Genomic DNA, 17853 nt, shown 5'->3' with positions numbered 1-17853 from the left:
GTGGCACAGTGGTTAAGAATCCGCCTGCCAGGACTTCCCTGGCGGTCCAGTGGTTAAGACTTCGCCTTCTAATACAGGGGGTGTGGGTTCGATCCCTGGTCGGGGAGCTAAGATTCCACATCCTCGCAGCCAAAAAACCAAAACAGAAGCAATACTGTAACAAATTCAATAAAGGCTTTAAAAATGGTCCACATCAAAAAAAAAAGAAAAAAAGAAAGAATTCGCCTGCCATCGTAGGGGACACGAGTTGGAGCCCTGGTTCGGGAAGATCCCACATGCTGCGGAGCAACTAAGCCTGTTCACCACAACTATTGAGCCCACGCTCTAGAGCCCATGAACCACAACTACTAAGCCTGCATGCCACAACTACTGAAGCCTGCGCGCCTGGAGCCTGTGCTCCACAACAAGAGAAGCCACCGCAATGAGAAGCCCACGCACCGCAATGAAGAGTAGCCCCTGCTCGCCACAACTAGAGAAAGCCCGCACACAGCAACGATGACCCAACGCAGCCAAAAATAAATAAATAAAATTTTTTTAAAAGATGATCTTCAAAAAAAAAAAAAAAGAAGGATCACACATCACGATCAAGTGAAATGTATTCTAGGGATGAAAGGATGATTCAACATCCCCACATCAATCAATGTGATACACCACATTAACAAAATGAATGATATAAACCACATGATCATCTCAATAGATGCAGAAAAACCATTTGAGAAGATTCAACACCCATTTATGATATAAACTCTCAGTGAAGTGGGTATAGAAGGGACATACCTCAATGTAATAAAGTCCACATACAACAAATCCACAGCTAACATCATACTCAATGGTGAAAAACTGAAAGCTATCACTCTAAGATCAGGAACAAGACAAGGATGCCCACTCTCGCCACTCATTTTCAACACAATATTGAAAGTCCTAGCCAGAGCAATGAGGTAAGAAAAAGAAATAAAACATGCCCAAATTGGAAAGAAGAAGTAAAACTGTTACTATTTGCAGATGACATGATTTTATGTGCAGAAAACCCTAAGACTCCACCAAAAAATTATTGGAAGTAATAAACAAATACAATAAAGTTGCAAGATATAAAATCAACGTACAAAAATCTGTTGCATTTCTATACACTAGGCAGAAAGAGAAATTAAGAAAACAATCCCATTTATAATCACAATAAATTTAACCAGGGAGGTGAAAGATGTACCCTGAAACCCGTAAGACAGCTGAAAGAAACCAAAGAAGACACAAATAAATGGAAAGGTATTTCATGCTCATGGATTAGAAAATTTAACATTGTTAAAATGTCCATATTAAGGGACTTCCCTGGCAGTCCACTGGTTAGCACTCTGCACTTTCACTGCTGTGGGCCCTGGTTCAATCACTGGTTGGGGAGCAAAGATCCTGCAAGCCATGCCTCACGGCCAAGAAAAAAATAAATAAAGCCAATTAAAAAAAAAAAACCACACACACACACACACAACAACAAAAAAGGTATTTCCCTGGCGGTCCAGTGGCTAAGACTCCACGCTCCCACTGCAAGGGGTGCGGATTCAATCCCTGGTCAGGGATCCCACATCCCGCATGGTGCAGCCAAAAATAAATAAATAAAATGTCCATATTACCTAAGACAATTTACATTACAGATTCAATGTAATCCCTATCAAAATCCCAAGGACATTTTTCACAGAAATAGAACAAAAATTCTGAAATTTATACAGAAACAGAAAAGATCCTGAATAACCAAAACAATCCTGAGAAAAAGAACAAAGCTGGAGGCATCACATTTCCTGACTTCAAACTATATTACAAAGCCATACTAACACAAACAGCATGGTATTGGCAGGAAAACAGATATTGGCAGGAAAACATAATAAAATTATATTAAGTTAAAATAAGTGCAAGGAAGGAAGGAAACAAAAACAAACTGAATGAGTAGAAAAAAAAGTGAAACGTTAAAAAACAACTGGTGTTGAATTGGGTGTGGGTAAGACTTGAGAGGGAGATTATAAAATCTAGGATTCTGTACTCAGATAAAAGAGAATGTATAAACAATGCATTATCAGTATGGTTTCTAATGAAATGATAGCTCAGATCTCAAACAGATGAACCAAAGGTTTTGTCCTTCATTCAAAAACGTGAAAAAAAGCTGGTAAATAAATATACTTTTTTATTGTTTTAAATTGTTTCAGAAATGTATTTTGATGCCTTGCCTTAACATTCGTTTTCAATAAACTGACCACCTTGTTCCTGCTTACAATAAAGGTCCTTCACTATATTTAATGTCTCACTATTATCTTTAAATAAAGACTTTAAAATATTTCCCTATATCCTTATTATGAGACTTTGCCATTCTATTTATTACATTTCCTATTGCATTTCCATCTTTGGCCTAAACAATTAAATACATGACACACATTAGGCACACACATCATACCTTACAAGCATACATCATATACTTCCAACAGATTTTATCCAGAACATGTATCACTCAGGTACTACCAGTGCATTATAAAGAGAAATTATTTTTCAATTGTATAGTTTATAGGCCAGCTAAAATCAATGATATCTTCACAAAATTGAAATATAAACTATATTTGCAGAGACAGAAAAGTGACCAGGTTTCTAAATTTTTGAATGCTAAGTACCGGACTTCTGGGAAGATGGCGGAAGAGTAAGACGCGGAGATCACCTTCCTCCCCACAGATACACCAGATGGAACAACTCCTACAGAGCACCTACTGAACGTTGGCTGAACCTACTGAACGTTGGCAGAAGACCTCAGACCTCCCAAAAGGCAAGAAACCCCCCACATACCTGGTTAGGGCAAAAGAAAAAAATAAACAGAGACAAAAGGATAGGGACGGGTCCTGCACCAGTGGGAGGGAGCTGTGAAGGAGGAAAAGTGTCCACACACTAGGAAGCCCCTTCGCGGGCAGAGATTGCGGGTGGCGGAGTGGGGGAGCTTCGGAGCCACGGAGGAGAGCACAGCAACAGGGGTGCGGAGGGCAAAGCGGAGAGATTCCAGCGCAGAGGATAAGGGCCGACCGGCACTCACCAGCCGAGAGGCTTGTCTGCTCACCCGCTGGGGCGGGCGGGGCTGGAAGCTGAGGCTCCGGCTTCGGTTGGAGCACCAGAAGAGGACTGGGGTTGGCGGCATGGACACAGCCTGCAGAGTGCTGGTGTGCCGCGGCTTGCTGGGAGGGAGTCCGGGGAAAAGTTTGGACCTGCCTAAGAGGCAAGAGACTTTTTCTTCCCTCTTTGTTTCCTGGTGCACGAGGAGAGGGGATTAAGAGTGCTGCTTAAAGGAACTCCAGAGACGGGCGCGAGCCGCGGCTAGAAGTGCGGACCCCAGAGACGGACATGGGACGCTAGGGCTGCTGCTGCCGCCACTGGGAAGCCTGTGGGCGAACACAGGTCACTATCCACACCCCCTTCCGGGGAGCCTGTGCGGCCCGCCACTGCCAGGGTCCCGGGATCCAGGGACAGCTCCCCGGGAGAACGCACGGCGCGCCTCAGGCTGGCAACGTCACGCCGGCCTCTGCCGCCACAGGCCCGCCCCCGCACTCCGTGAGCCTCCCTACCCCCCCCCCCCGGCCTGAGTGAGCCAGAGCCTCCGAGTCGGCGGCTCCTTTAACCCCATCCTGCCTGAGCAAAGAACAGACGCCCTCCGGCGACCTACACGCACAGGCAGGGCCAAATCCAAAGCTGAGCCCCTGTGAGCTGTGAGAAGAAAGAAGAGAAAGGGAAATCTCTCCCAGCAGCCTCAGAAGCAGCAGATTAAAGCTCCACAGTCAACCTGATGTACCTGCATCTGTGGAATACATGAACAGACAACGAATCATCCCAAATTAAGGAGCCGTGTGGATAAAAGGCTCTTGGTGCTGCAGCCAGGAGTTAGTGCTGTGCCTCTGAGGCGGGAGAGCCACCTTCAGGACACTGGTCCACAAGAGGCCTCCCAGCTGCACATAATATCAAACAGCGAAAATCTCCCAGAGATCTCCATCTCAACACCAGCACCCAGCTTCACTCAACAACCAGCAAGCTACAGTGCTGGACATCCTATGCCAAACAACTAGCAAGACAGGAACACAACCCCACCCATTAGCAGAGAGGCTGCCCCAAATCATAATAAGTCTACAGACACCCCAAAACACACCACCAGACGTGGACCTGCCCACCAGAAAGAGAAGATCCAACCTCATCCACCAGAACACAGGCACTAGTCCCCTCCACCAGGAAGCTTACACAACCCACTGAACCAACCTTAGCCACTGGGGACAGACGCTAAAAACAAGAGGAACTACAAACCTTCAGCCTGCAAAAAGGAGACCCCAAACACAGTAAGATAAGCAAAATGAAAAGACAGAAAAACACACAGCAGATGAAAGAGCAAGATAAAAACCCATCAGACCTAACAAATGAAGAGGAAATAGGCAGTCTACCTGAAAAAGAATTCAGAATAATGATAGTAAAGATGATCCAAAATCTTGGAAACAGAAGAAACAAAATGCAAGAAACACTTAACAAGGACCTAGAAGAACTAAAGATGAAACAAACAATGATGAACAACACAATAAATGAAATGAAAAATACTCTAGATGGGATCAATAGCAGAATAACTGAGGCAGAAGAACGGATAACTGACCTGGAAGATAAAATAGTGGAAATAACTAATGCAGAGCAGAATAAAGAAAAAAGAATGAAAAGAACTGAGGACAGTCTCAGAGACCTCTGGGACAACATTAAACGCACCAACATTTGAATTATAGGGGTTCCAGAAGAAGAAGAGAATAGAAAATATGAACAGACCAATCACCAATCACAAGAGAAATTATAGGGGTTCCAGAAGAAGAAGAAGAAAGGGACTGAGAAAATATTTGAAGAGACTATAGTTGAAAACTTCCCTAATATGGGAAAGGAAATTGGTAATCAAGTCCAGAAAGCACAGAGAGTCCCATACAGGATAAATCCAAGGAGAAATACGCCAAGACACATATTAATCAAACTGTCAAAAATTAAATACAAAGAAAGCATATTAAAAGCAGCAAGGGAAAAACAACAAATAACACACAAGGGAATCCCCGTAAGGTTAACAGCTGATCTTTCAGCAGAAACTCTGCAAGCCAGAAGGGACTGGCAGGACATATTGAAAGTGTTGAAGGAGAAAAACCTGCAACCAAGATTACTCTACCCAGCAAGGATCTCATTCAGATTTGATGGAGAAATTAAAACCTTTACAGACAAGCAAAAGCTGAGAGAGTTCAGCACCACCAAACCAGCTTTACAACTGCTAAAGGAACTTCTCTAGGCAAGAAACACAAAAGAAGGAAAAGACCTACAATAAGGAACCCAAAACAATTTAGAAAATGGGAATGGGAACATACATATCGACAATTACCTTAAATGTAAATGGACTAAATGCTCCCACCAAAAGACACAGATTGGCTGAATGGATACAAAAACAAGACCCTTATATATGCTGTCTACAAGAGACCCACTTCAGACCTAGAGACACATACAGACTGAAAGTAAGGGGATGCAAAAGGTATTTCATGCAAATGGAAACCAAAAGAAAGCTGGAGTAGCAATTCTCATATCAGACAAAATAGACTTTAAAATAAAGACTATTAGAAGAGACAAAGAAGGACACTACATAATGATCAAGGGATCGATCCAAGAAGAAGATATAACAATTGTAAATATTTATGCACCCAACACAGGAGCACCTCAATACCTAAGGCAAATACTAACAGCCATAAAAGGGGAAATCGACAGTAACACATTCATAGTAGGGGACTTTAACACCCCACTTTCACCAATGGACAGATCATCCAAAATGAAAATAAATAAGGAAACACAAGCTTTAAATGATACATTAAACAAGATGGACTTAATTGATATTTATAGGACATTCCATCCAAAAACAACAGAATACACATTTTTCTCAGGTGCTCGTGGAACATTCTCCAGGATAGATCATATCTTGGGTCACAAATCAAGCCTTGGTAAATTTAAGAAAATTGAAATTGTATCAAGTATCTTTTCTGACCACAACGCTATGAGACTAGATATCAATTACAGAAAAAGATCTGTAAAAAGTACAAACACATGGAGGCTAAACAATACACTACTTAATAACGAAGTGATCACTGAAGAAATCAAAGAGGAAATCAAAAAATGCCTAGAAACAAATGACAATGGAGACACGACGACTCAAAACCTATGGGATGCAGCAAAAGCAGTTCTAAGAGGGAAGTTTATAGCAATACAATCCTACCTTAAGAAACAGGAAACATCTCGAATAAACAACCTAACCTTGCACCTAAAGCAATTAGAGAAAGAAGAACAAAAAAAACCCCAAAGTTAGCAGAAGGAAAGAAATCATAAAAATCAGATCAGAAATAAATGAAAAAGAAATGAAGGAAACGATAGCAAAGATCAATAAAACTAAAAGCTGGTTCTTTGAAAGGATAAACAAAATTGATAAACCATTAGCCAGACTCAAATCAATAGAATTAGAAATGAAAAAGGAGAGGTAACAACTGACACTGCAGAAATATAAAAGATCATGAGAGATTACTACAAGCAACTCTATGCCAATAAAATGGACAACCTGGAAGAAATGGACAAATTCTTAGAAAGGCACAACCTGCCAAGACTGAATCAGGAAGAAATAGAAAATATGAACAGACCAATCACAAGCACTGAAATTGAAACTGTGATTAAAAATCTTCCAACAAGCAAAAGCCCAGGACCAGATGGCCTCACAGGCGAATTCTATCAAACATTTAGAGAAGAGCTAACACCTATGCTTCTCAAACTCTTCCAAAATATAGCAGAGGGAGGAACACTCCCCGACTCATTCTACGAGGCCACCATCACCCTGATACCAAAACCAGACAAGGATGTCACAAAGAAAGAAAACTATAGGCCAATATCACTGATGATATAGATGCAAAAATCCTCAACAAAATACTAGCAAACAGAATCCAACAGCACATTAAACGGATCATACACCATGATCAAGTGGGGCTTATTCCGGGAATGCAAGGATTCTTCAGTATACACAAATCAATCAACATGATACACCATATTAACAAATTGAAGGAGAAAAACCATATGATCATCTCAATAGATGCAGAGAAAGCTTTTGATAAAATTCAACACCCATTTATGATAAAAACCCTGCAGAAAGTAGGCACAGAGGGAACTTTCCTCAACATAATAAAGGCCATATATGACAAACCCACAGCCAACATCATCCTCAATGGTGAAAAACTGAAAGCATTTCCACTAAGATCAGGAACAAGACAAGGTTGCCCACTCTCACCACTTTTATTCGACATAGTTTTGGAAGTTTTAGCCACAGCATCAGAAAAGAAAAGGAAATTAAAGGAATCCAAATCGGAAAAGAAGAAGTAAAGCTGTCACTGTTTGCAGATGACATGATACTATACATAGAGAATCCTACAGATGCTACCAGAAAACTACTAGAGCTAGTCAATGAATTTGGTAAAGTAGCAGAATACAAAATTAATGCACAGAAATCTCTGGCATTCCTATACACTAAGGATGAAAAATCTGAAAGTGAAATCAAGAAAACACTCCCATTTACCATTGCAACAAAAAGAATAAAATATCTAGGAATAAACCTACCTAAGGAGACAAAAGACCTGTATGCAGAAAATTATAAGACACTGATGAAAGAAATTAAAGATGATACAAATAGATGGAGAGATATACCATGTTCTTGGATTGGAAGAATCAACATTGTGAAAATGACTCTACTACCCAAAGCAATCTACAGATTCAATGCAATCCCTATCAAACTACCACTGGCATTTTTCACAGAACTAGAACAAAAAATTTCGCAATTGGTATGGAAACACAAAAGACCCCGAATAGCCAAAGCAGTATTGAGAAAGAAAAATGGAGCTGGAGGAATCAGGCTCCCTCACTTCAGACTATACTACAAAGCTACAGTAATCAAGACAGTATGGTACTGGCACAAAAACAGAAAGATAGATCAATGGAACAGGATAGAAAGCCCAGAGATAAACCCACACACATATGGACACCTTATCTTTGATAAAGGTGGCAGGAATGCACAGTGGAGAAAGGACAGCCTCTTCAATAAGTGGTGCTGGGAAAACTGGACAGTTACATGTAAAAGTATGAGATTAGATCACTCCCTAACACCATACACAAAAATAAGCTCAAAATGGATTAAAGACCTAAATGTAAGGCCAGAAACTATCAAACTCTTAGAGGAAAACATAGGCAGGACACTCTATGACATAAATCACAGCAAGGTCCTTTTTGACCCACCTCCTAGAGAAATGGAAATAAAAACAAAAATAAACAAACGGGACCTAATGAAACTTCAAAGCTTTTGCACAGCAAAGGAAACCATAAACAAGACCAAAAGACAACCCTCAGAATGGGAGAAAATATTTGCAAATGAAGCAACTGACAAAGGATTAATCTCCAAAATTTACAAGCAGCTCATGTAGCTTAATAACAAAAACACAAACAATCCAATCCAAAAATGGGCAGAAGACCTAAATAGACATTTCTCCAAAGAAGATATACAGACTGCCAACAAACACATGAAAGAATGCTCAACATCACTAATCATTAGAGAAATGCAAATCAAAACTACAATGAGATATCATCTCACACCAGTCAGAATGGCCATCATCAAAAAATCTAGAAACAATAAATGCTGGAGAGGGTGTGGAGAAAAGGGAACCCTCTTACACTGTTGGTGGGAATGTAAATTGATACAGCCACTGTGGAGAACAGTATGGAGGTTCTTTAAAAAACTACAAATAGAACTACCATATGACCCAGCAGTCCCACTACTGGGCATATACCCTGAGAAAACCAGAATTCCAAAAGAGTCATGTACCAAAATGTTCATTGCAGCTCTATTTACAATAGCCCGGAGACGGAAACAACCTAAGTGCCCATCATCGGATGAATGGATAAAGAAGATGTGGCACATATATACAACGGAATATTACTCAGCCATAAAAAGAAACGAAATTGAGCTATTTGTAATGAGGTGGATAGACCCAGAGTCTGTCATACAGAGTGAAGTAAGTCAGAAAGAGAGAGACAAATACCGTATGCTAACACATACATATGGAATTTAAGAAAAAAAAAATGTCATGAAAAACCTAGGGGTGAAACAGGAATAAAGATACAGACTTACTAGAGAATGGACTTGAGGCTATGGGAAGGGGGAAGGGTAAACGGTGACAAAGCGAGAGAGAGGCATGGACATATATACACTACCAAACGTAAGGTAGATAGGTAGTGGGAAGCAGCCGCATAGCAGAGGGAGATCAGCTCAGTGCTTTGTGACCGCCTGGAGGGGTGGGATAGGGAGGGTGGGAGGGAGGGAGACGCAAGCGGGAAGAGATATGAGAACGTATGTATATATATAACTGATTCATTTTGTTGTGAAGCGGAAACTAACATATGATTGTAAAGCAATTATACTGCAATAAAGATGTTAAAATGAAAAAAAAATAAAATAAAATAAATGCTAAGTACCTAAATATTTCACCATCACCACCTTCATTAACAGTAACCCCCAATAATAAGGATACGTAAGGAAAGTAGAGTGTTGCAGTCAAATGAGAAGTGCCAGAGAATGTTTACCTTCCGATTCTGATCATAAGCAGAGTCAATCCCCAAAATGCTGTTCACTTCCACATATGGATATTTCTTCTCCAGGACACTGACCACATGTTCAACTTTAACTTTTTCTCCAGTCCTTACTTTGTTATATATCTGAAGAAAGAAAAACCAGGTAACCAACTACACTTTCACATGTAAATTTTGGAGTATTTATTACAAAAGATTTCAGAATGAAGAGGAAAAATGAAAACAATAGCTAATTCTCTTAAAAAGAGCAAATGGGCCATATTAGCAATTCTCCCTTTTCCATATACTTCCTTATGCCTTCTTATGTTAGAAACTACATATTCTTAAAATGACTCAATCAGTTCATATTCACAGTAAGTCCCAAATGCAAAAATGTGTTAATTTTTTTAAAATCTGAATACTTATAAGTAATCCTTGAAATAACAACTTATGTCCATGAAGTTTAAGGGGAAAAAATGTTTCAAAATACATATGGCATAGTCCTTGTTTTTAAAAGGCAGACATAAAACAATAACAAAACCATGTCTATACTGTTACAGTTAAGCATCTAGAAGGATGCAAGCTTTCAACAGTGGCTGCCTTTAAGGAGCAGGATTACGGGGGCAGAGACAGATTTTTTAATCAACACACTTTAATATTATTTTTTAAAAGTTTTAATAATGAACATAATTTTTTTTTACTTTTGCAACTAAAAATAAAGAAAAAGAAATGAAAACTCTTTATCCTTTCCTTTATACACACAGCTCTGAGGGGAAAAACTTTAAAAAACAGACTTAAAAACCCTTATTATCCTCAGCAACTTCATTGGAACTTATTTCATTCTTCAGAGCCTACTGCTAACTAAGGTCCACCACCATTTCTCACAGAGATCACAGCAACAGCTCACCAACTAGTATCCCTGCCACTTTCCTTACCCTTCACCAGATCCATCTCCATACATGCATCAGAATGAGGTTTTAATTGGGGTTTAACTCTGTGATCTGGACACCTATTACCCAGCCTAACGGCCTCAATGACCAATGAGGTTCCCCTCTCCACTCTGCTCTCACAATATTCTGCTCAAGTCATACTAACAACCTGGAGTCACTACTTCTGATTTGCAGCCACTGTTCAACTGACTCCTGTTTTCCCTCCTACACTCAGCTGGGACAACTTCCCACTCCACAAAAATGTCCGTGGCCATCCCTAGTGGAGTGAGGTCCTAGTGCTGCTATAGTCAGCGGTGCTTCCCACACTGTACCAAATCATCTGTGTGGAGGCATCCCCCACTAGATTGTAAGGTGTTTGAGGACGAGGGAAACTCTTACTCTTCTTTGTATCCCTAGCAGCTGGCACGGACCTGGCAAAGGGTGCATCTTTAATAAAAGTTGGCCAAATAAATAAATGAACATTTCAATTAATAAAAAATGCCCCGACTGAATCTCTAAACAGTAAACGTAACAAACATAATAAACAGCAGGCTGAAATCATGTTTATGGGTAAAATAAAAGTCATGAAAATAACTGCTTTAAAGATAAGTTTTTCAATAATTAACACTAATCTGTAAGCAAAAGAACTATTACTGGTCAACTTTTTATACTCAAAAATAGAAAAAAAACAAGGAGAGTTCTCTGAACTTGAGCAAGTAACTTAAAATATATATATAAGAATCAGGATATTTCACAGTTTCCAAGTAAAATGGAGAAAACAATTAATAAGAATTTTATGACTTGAATATTAAACTGATTCTTAACAAAAATATCATGATTGTCTTAAAAGGGAAGAAAGCAAAGTTTTTTTTTTAAACAAGTAGAAAACATCACATTTACCGAAAGGCATTAATCAGTGATTTCAAATCGCCAAAAGGCAGAAAACTAAGATACATTAATGTATTAGTATCTAAGGAATCTTAGCTGAAATCACAACAATCTATTATTAACATTAGTGTATCAATAAAGGCAACTCTGGAAATACAAAATGCATGAAGTTTGTGTGAATAATTTACCTTTTTCTCTTTCCAGAAATATAGAATCTCCTTACCACATACTGTTTCTTAGAGTAAGTTAGATTTTTAAAAACTATTCGCCATTTTGAACAAAAACATACGTGTGTCAGAGTTTGGAAGGCATGATAATCATCCACTTCTTGGGCAACATAATTATACGCTCTCAGAATAGCCACTCCAGCATCCTGCATCCCATCAACATCTTCAGAGTCATTAACCACAAAGATTAAACCAAGTCTGGGGGAGAAAGGGAAGGGCAAAAAGAAGAAAAAGAAACATCTCGAAGAATGCAACCAGTTAAATAAGGAAAGGCATCCTCTCTTGAAAAACACAGCTCACATCATACTCTAACATGGCTGGCAAAGGCATTCATCACTTGCAGAATAAAAAAGCAGGTTCCCAAAGGTGGCTTAGACTTTTTAACTATTAAAGCAAGCTGTTTCAATATCATGAAATGAGGCCATTACTGACGTTTAAGGTATTGCCATAGTTTTAGATGGAGATTTTGTTCTGTTTTTAAATAAAAATTAGGGGAAGTGCTTCCCTGGTGGCGCAGTGGTTGAGAGTCCGCCTGCTGGTGCAGGGGACACGGGTTCGTGCCCCGATCCGGGAAGATCCCACATGCCGCGGAGGGGCTGGGCCCGTGAGCCATGGCCGCTGAGCCTGCTAGTCCGGAGCCTGTGCTCCGCAACGGGAGAGGCCACAACAGTGAGAAGCCCGCATACCGCAAAAAAAAAAAAAAAAAATTAGGGGAAGTGAAAATTCTCAGAATGTGAAAACATATAGAAGGGGGGGGTGGATTTTGAGATTTCATACCAGCAATATGGGCATCATAGGTAAATGGAAAGCATAAAAATATTTACTACTGTCCTTAGGCAAAAAGCTACACCCATGCTGAATTGGGTGATTGGGACTGACATGTATACACTGATGTGTATAAAACTGATGACTAATAATAACCTGCAATATAAACAAACAAACAAAGCTACACCCAAAGTTAAAGTTTATTACATTTTAAAACTTAAAGGAATAAACCACAAAGAGCTACCATTACACATCTACAGACTGGCAAAAAAAACTTGCACTGGCCATTATAGAGGCCACTAGCCTCTATCTTAGAGCAAAAGCAATGAAAAAAAGGATAGTCTTTAACTCAAATGGATCACAGACATAAATGTAAAACACAAAATTGTAAAATTCCTAGAAAATAACACAGGATAAAGTTAGGTGATCCTGGGTTTGGCAATAACTTCTTAGAACACCAAAAGCACAAGCCACAACAAAAAGAATTGATAAGCTGGACTTCATTTAAATTAAGAACTTCTGTTCTGCAAAAGAAACTGTTAAGAGAAGGAAGACAAGCCAAGATGAGCAGAAAATCTGTGCAAAACACATATCTGATAAAGGACTGATATGCAAAATACGCTAAGAACTCTTAAAACTAACAATTAAAAAAAAAAACAGGGCTTCCCTGGTGGCGCAGTGGTTGAGAGTCTGCCTGCCGATGCAGGGGACACGGGTTCGTGCCCCGGTCCGGGAAGATCCCACACGCCGCGGAGCGGCTGGGCCCATGAGCCATGGCTGCTGAGCCTGCGCGTCCGGAGCCTGTGCTCCGCAACGGGAGAGGCCACAACAGTGAGAGGCCCGCGTACCACAAAAATAAATAAATAAATAAAGTTACAAATGGGCAAAAGATCTAAACAGGCACCTCACTGAACAAGGCATACAGCTGGCAAATAAGCACATTAAAAGATGCTCAAAATCATATGTCATTAGGGAACTTCAAATTAAAACCATAATGAGATACCACCATACACCTATGAGAATGGCTAAAATCCTAAAAGTACTGACAACATCAAACTCTGGAGAGGATGGGGAGCCACAGGCACCCTCATTCATTGCTGGTGAGAATGTAGAACAGTACTACCACTTGGAACACAGTGTGGCAGCTTCTCAAAAAACTAAACACACTTTTACCATAACATAAAGTAATCACACTTAGCAGTATTTACTCAAATGTGCTGAAAACTTGTATCCATACAAAAACCTGCATACAAATGTTTGTAGCAGCTTTATTCATAACTGCCCTAATCTGGAAGCAACCAAGATGTTGTTAACAGGTGAATGAATTAAAAAACTATAGGACATCCATATAATGGAATGTTATTCAGTGATAAAAAGAAATGAGGTATTAAGCCACAAAAAGACATGGACAAAGCTTAAAAGCATACTGTACTGCTAAGTGAAAGAAGCCAATCTGAAAACGTTACATACATCATGATTGCGGAAAAGACAAAAACTATGGAGACAGTAACAAGATCAGTTGTTGCCAGGAGCTGGGAGAGAGGGAGGGAGGAAGGGAGGGACAAACAGGTAGAGCACAGGGCATTTTTAGGGCAGTGAAACTAAGCTATATGATACTATAATGGTGGAAACATGTCATTATACATCTGTCAAAATCCACAAAATGTACAGCACAAACAATGAACCCTAATGTAAACTATGGACTTTAGTTAATAATAATGTAGCAATACCAGTTAATTAATCAACATTGCTCTAAAAAAATACAAAGTCTATTAATTTTTTTTTTAAGTACAGCCTAAAAATATATGATAAACATATATCAAACATCATGCTCTCAGGAGGTATGTGTAGAATTTGTGTATGCATGGATGAGGTAGTTGCATGTGTGAGGTAGTTGAGAGGGCTTGTTTTTAGATTATAAATTGTCTTTGTCTTTTTAAAACCCCTCTTATGACAGAAATCAAATGAGTAAGCGCCAGGCAGAAATGACCTAAATATTATTCTTATGAAAATAAAAATAAGGGCTAGAACCTAATTATCTCCTCACAAAGTACTTCCCTTTCCCAAGTATTCAATTTTTAAAAAGGGCATCAGAGTTGTTCTGTTAGCTAAGTCCCCAAATCCAGACTACTGTTTCTCCCAGGACCAGTCCCTCATCAAGTACCAGTAGGGAGGTTCTCAGATTTGTCCCCTCCTCTCCTCGGTCCCTGCCAACAACTCCGTGTACCACAGCAACTCATACAACGGAAAACAACCGCTGGTCTGCCTTGGTCTTTCCACCAACTGTTCACAACATGCCTGTGAGTTAACTGCCTTCTTCTCACCTACCTTTGCAATCTGAAGAGCCCATGCCCTCTTCCTGCCCCTCAATGCCATTCAGTAAATCTTTAATTAATGCCCACTGTGTACCATAAGCCAACTTCTTTTGTGTTCTTACATTCCCTTTTCATCAAAACATAGCTCTGGCTGTAATCCTCCACCTAACCATGTGGTATTCAGGTTTACATTAAAAATTTCATTAAACTCAAAATCTCTGCTTTTCCATCAATGAAAACTCGCTATTTTCTTCAGTCTATCTTAAATCCAACTTTGCCATGAAACCTTTGTCCTTCCCAAATATCTGCCTATAATCTTTTTTTTTCCCTGAAATTCTAAAGCACTTAGAACTAGCAAGGACATAACCTAGCACTTGATTGAATATCTTACTGGAAGTAGGCACAGTATTTTTTCCAAGAGGGTAGAAATGTGGCTTATGTTCCACTCGCAGCATTTAGCTCAGTGCTGAGTATGGAACACACAATAACGTCAATTAGCTAAAGAGCTCTTTTCTTCTTTATTTTCATGTTTTCTAAGAATTCAAATTTTATCAACATGTAAAATTACCACATTCTATTCAGAATGTGGGAATATCTTAATCCTTATATGTAAAACCTTCAAACATTGTTCTGAGAAGGTAGAGTGGAAACCCCAGCCATTTAAGTACCCCGTTGGCAGATTTAGTAACACAAGTGAAATAAATGTGTCTGTTTGCATCTATAAAAAGCTGTGTATACATTTAGTCCTTGACAGTCTGACAAAAGTTCTTGGCAAAGCTCCTTATCTCTGCTGAAGGTAGGCTTTGCGATGTGAACGCTTACTTAGGAAAATTCCCTGAGCAAGCTGAGATCACATGCTATTTTTACACAGGCTATTTATTAATAACTCAATGACGGCAAGATTCTATTCATTGAGAATCAAATTCTCTCCCCCAAAAGACACCGGCTTCATACTGAGCAAAAGATAAAACTACCCTTAACGACCCCCACGATTAATTATCCTACAATTCAGTAACACCAGACTTGTTAAGAATGACAAACAAAACCTCAGCTAAACGAGATATACCATCAAATCGATAACGGTGTTACCTTAGTGGTATATGATTACTGAGGAACATCTCAGCTGTGTTAATCAACTCTGCAGTGCTCTCATGAGCAGGATCAACTATGAAAACCTGTAGGGAAGGGAAAGGAAAACATGAAACGACATTTATTCAAATGTCGCTGGGCCAATGAAAATGCCTTAGTCTTTACACTTGAAGGCCACCTTTTTCCAGCTACTTTCGAACCACATAAAAAAGAAGTTATACAAAGAGCAGTTGCCCTCCCTCTGTATTCAAAGAATGTGGTACTGAAAGGCTAAGTGATTTTCTCATGATCTTACGCTAACAACATGGGAACTGTATCCAGCTGGCTAATACATGTCCTTTACTACACCTAACAAAACCCAAATTTTATTAACTCTGCCACCTTAGAAAATGGAGATTAGCTTCCTGTGTATTCATTTCGAAGGATCTCTGAATTAAGAATTCATTTAGAACCCAATTTTTAGACAATAGTAGCTATCATGTATTAAGTTCTCATGATGTACTTTAAAAAATAGTAATTACCCCATTTAATCTCATTTAATCAAATAAAGTTCTCATTTAATAAAGTTTAATAAATTATCTCATCTGGTAAGAGTAAAAGAGATTGAAATTTCGACTGGGAAGGAAAAAAGTGGTTTCAAGAGTGAGGCAAGTATAGAGGATCGTTTCCCTTGAAACTTCTGAGGAAGCCAACCTTGGCCATAACCTGCCCCGTCTCTTTAGGAACTACATGAGGTAAAAGAAAGACATGAGAGGGGAAAAGAGCGTCAACTAAAACCCCTTTTCCTCTATCTCTCTAAAGCAGTGGAATAAGGATTAAAAAGCAGGCGCTGATGAAGATTTATTTAAGGGAATAAATTGAACTATTAAATTTTAGGGATTAAGATATTCAAGAAAAACGGTAGTAATATATTCATCTTCTGAGTAAAAAAGAACAACTATCTTAAAACTTAACACAGTCTAAACCGTGAGATTAAGGATGAGGAGCGTTTCCTCATACACTGACACTGCACAGCCCTACAAACAATCAGTACACTTCCCAACCCTTCCACTTTGAATATGGAGCTAGAAAAAGAGCATATCTAGGGGTGGTGGTGGGGAGAAGCAGCTTGTAAAGGAGAGAAGTGAACGTTCCAGATATGACAGAAAGCAGGGGAGAAGGCAAGGAAGAAATAGAGATCACAGCCCAGCAATAAGGAGTTTTACTTACCATGTTGTGCAAGTTCTTCCTGATCTGTCGGATAACACCAGGAAAAGTGGGGCGAAGCAACTCCTGTAGACTAGAAGGCCATGAATTGTATCTGCTATCAACCTCCAGGTTGTTGATCCACTACAAAAAAAAAAAGAACACAACATTGTGCATACACTTTAGTCACCATTAGTGAAATCTGCAGAAATAACAATAAGACTTTAAATTATTTCAAGAAGAATCACGTGGGAAAGACCATTTTTGAAAATATAAAGATCAAGTAGAAAAACGAATGACTAAAACACAAGCCACAGAATAGGAGAAGGTATTTGCGACCTACTAAATCAATAAAGGACTAGTGTCAAGAATGTCTATAGAAATCTAATATATCAATTAAAAAGAGGCAAGCAACATGAGAAATGGAAATGAGTCAAGAATATAAATAAGAAATTTACAGAGGAAATTTAAATGGGCAATTAACACAAGGAAAAATGTACACCTTTACTTAGCAATCCAAGAAATATAAACTAAAAGCACAATGAAATTTCACACTGATTAAACTGAAAAAAAAAATTTTAAGTTCGTCAATATCCATGAATAGGCAAAAATATAGAACAATGGGAATTCTCACCCAATTCTGGCATCTGGAAGTCACTTTAGAGAAGATGACCTGATAAAGTTGGAGCCTTTATTACTACCCTACCACTAAGCACTACAGCTCTAGGCGTCTACCCCAAATATTTTCTCACATGTATGCACAAAGAGAGAGGCACAAAAAGAGCCGTTAACAGTACTGCT

The 17853-nt window shown here is 39.3% G+C and overlaps 1 protein-coding gene across 1 annotated transcript in view; it reads right to left on the bottom strand.

Annotated features, from left to right (window-relative positions):
* The window catches only part of UGGT1 (UDP-glucose glycoprotein glucosyltransferase 1), a 116499-nt gene that overhangs the window by 66437 nt on the left and 32209 nt on the right, over window positions 1-17853 (bottom strand). The window contains exons 14-17 of the mRNA XM_060017005.1: window positions 17077-17196; window positions 15868-15953; window positions 11761-11896; window positions 9670-9801 (exon numbers count right to left, since the gene is read on the bottom strand). Coding sequence (XP_059872988.1) covers window positions 9670-9801; window positions 11761-11896; window positions 15868-15953; window positions 17077-17196 — 474 coding nt within the window. The remainder of the gene's footprint in view (window positions 1-9669; window positions 9802-11760; window positions 11897-15867; window positions 15954-17076; window positions 17197-17853) is intronic.

Source organism: Delphinus delphis, chromosome 7 (genome assembly GCF_949987515.2).
Source record: "Delphinus delphis chromosome 7, mDelDel1.2, whole genome shotgun sequence".
NCBI lineage: Eukaryota > Metazoa > Chordata > Mammalia > Artiodactyla > Delphinidae > Delphinus > Delphinus delphis.
This window is presented reverse-complemented; position numbering and strand designations above follow the sequence as displayed.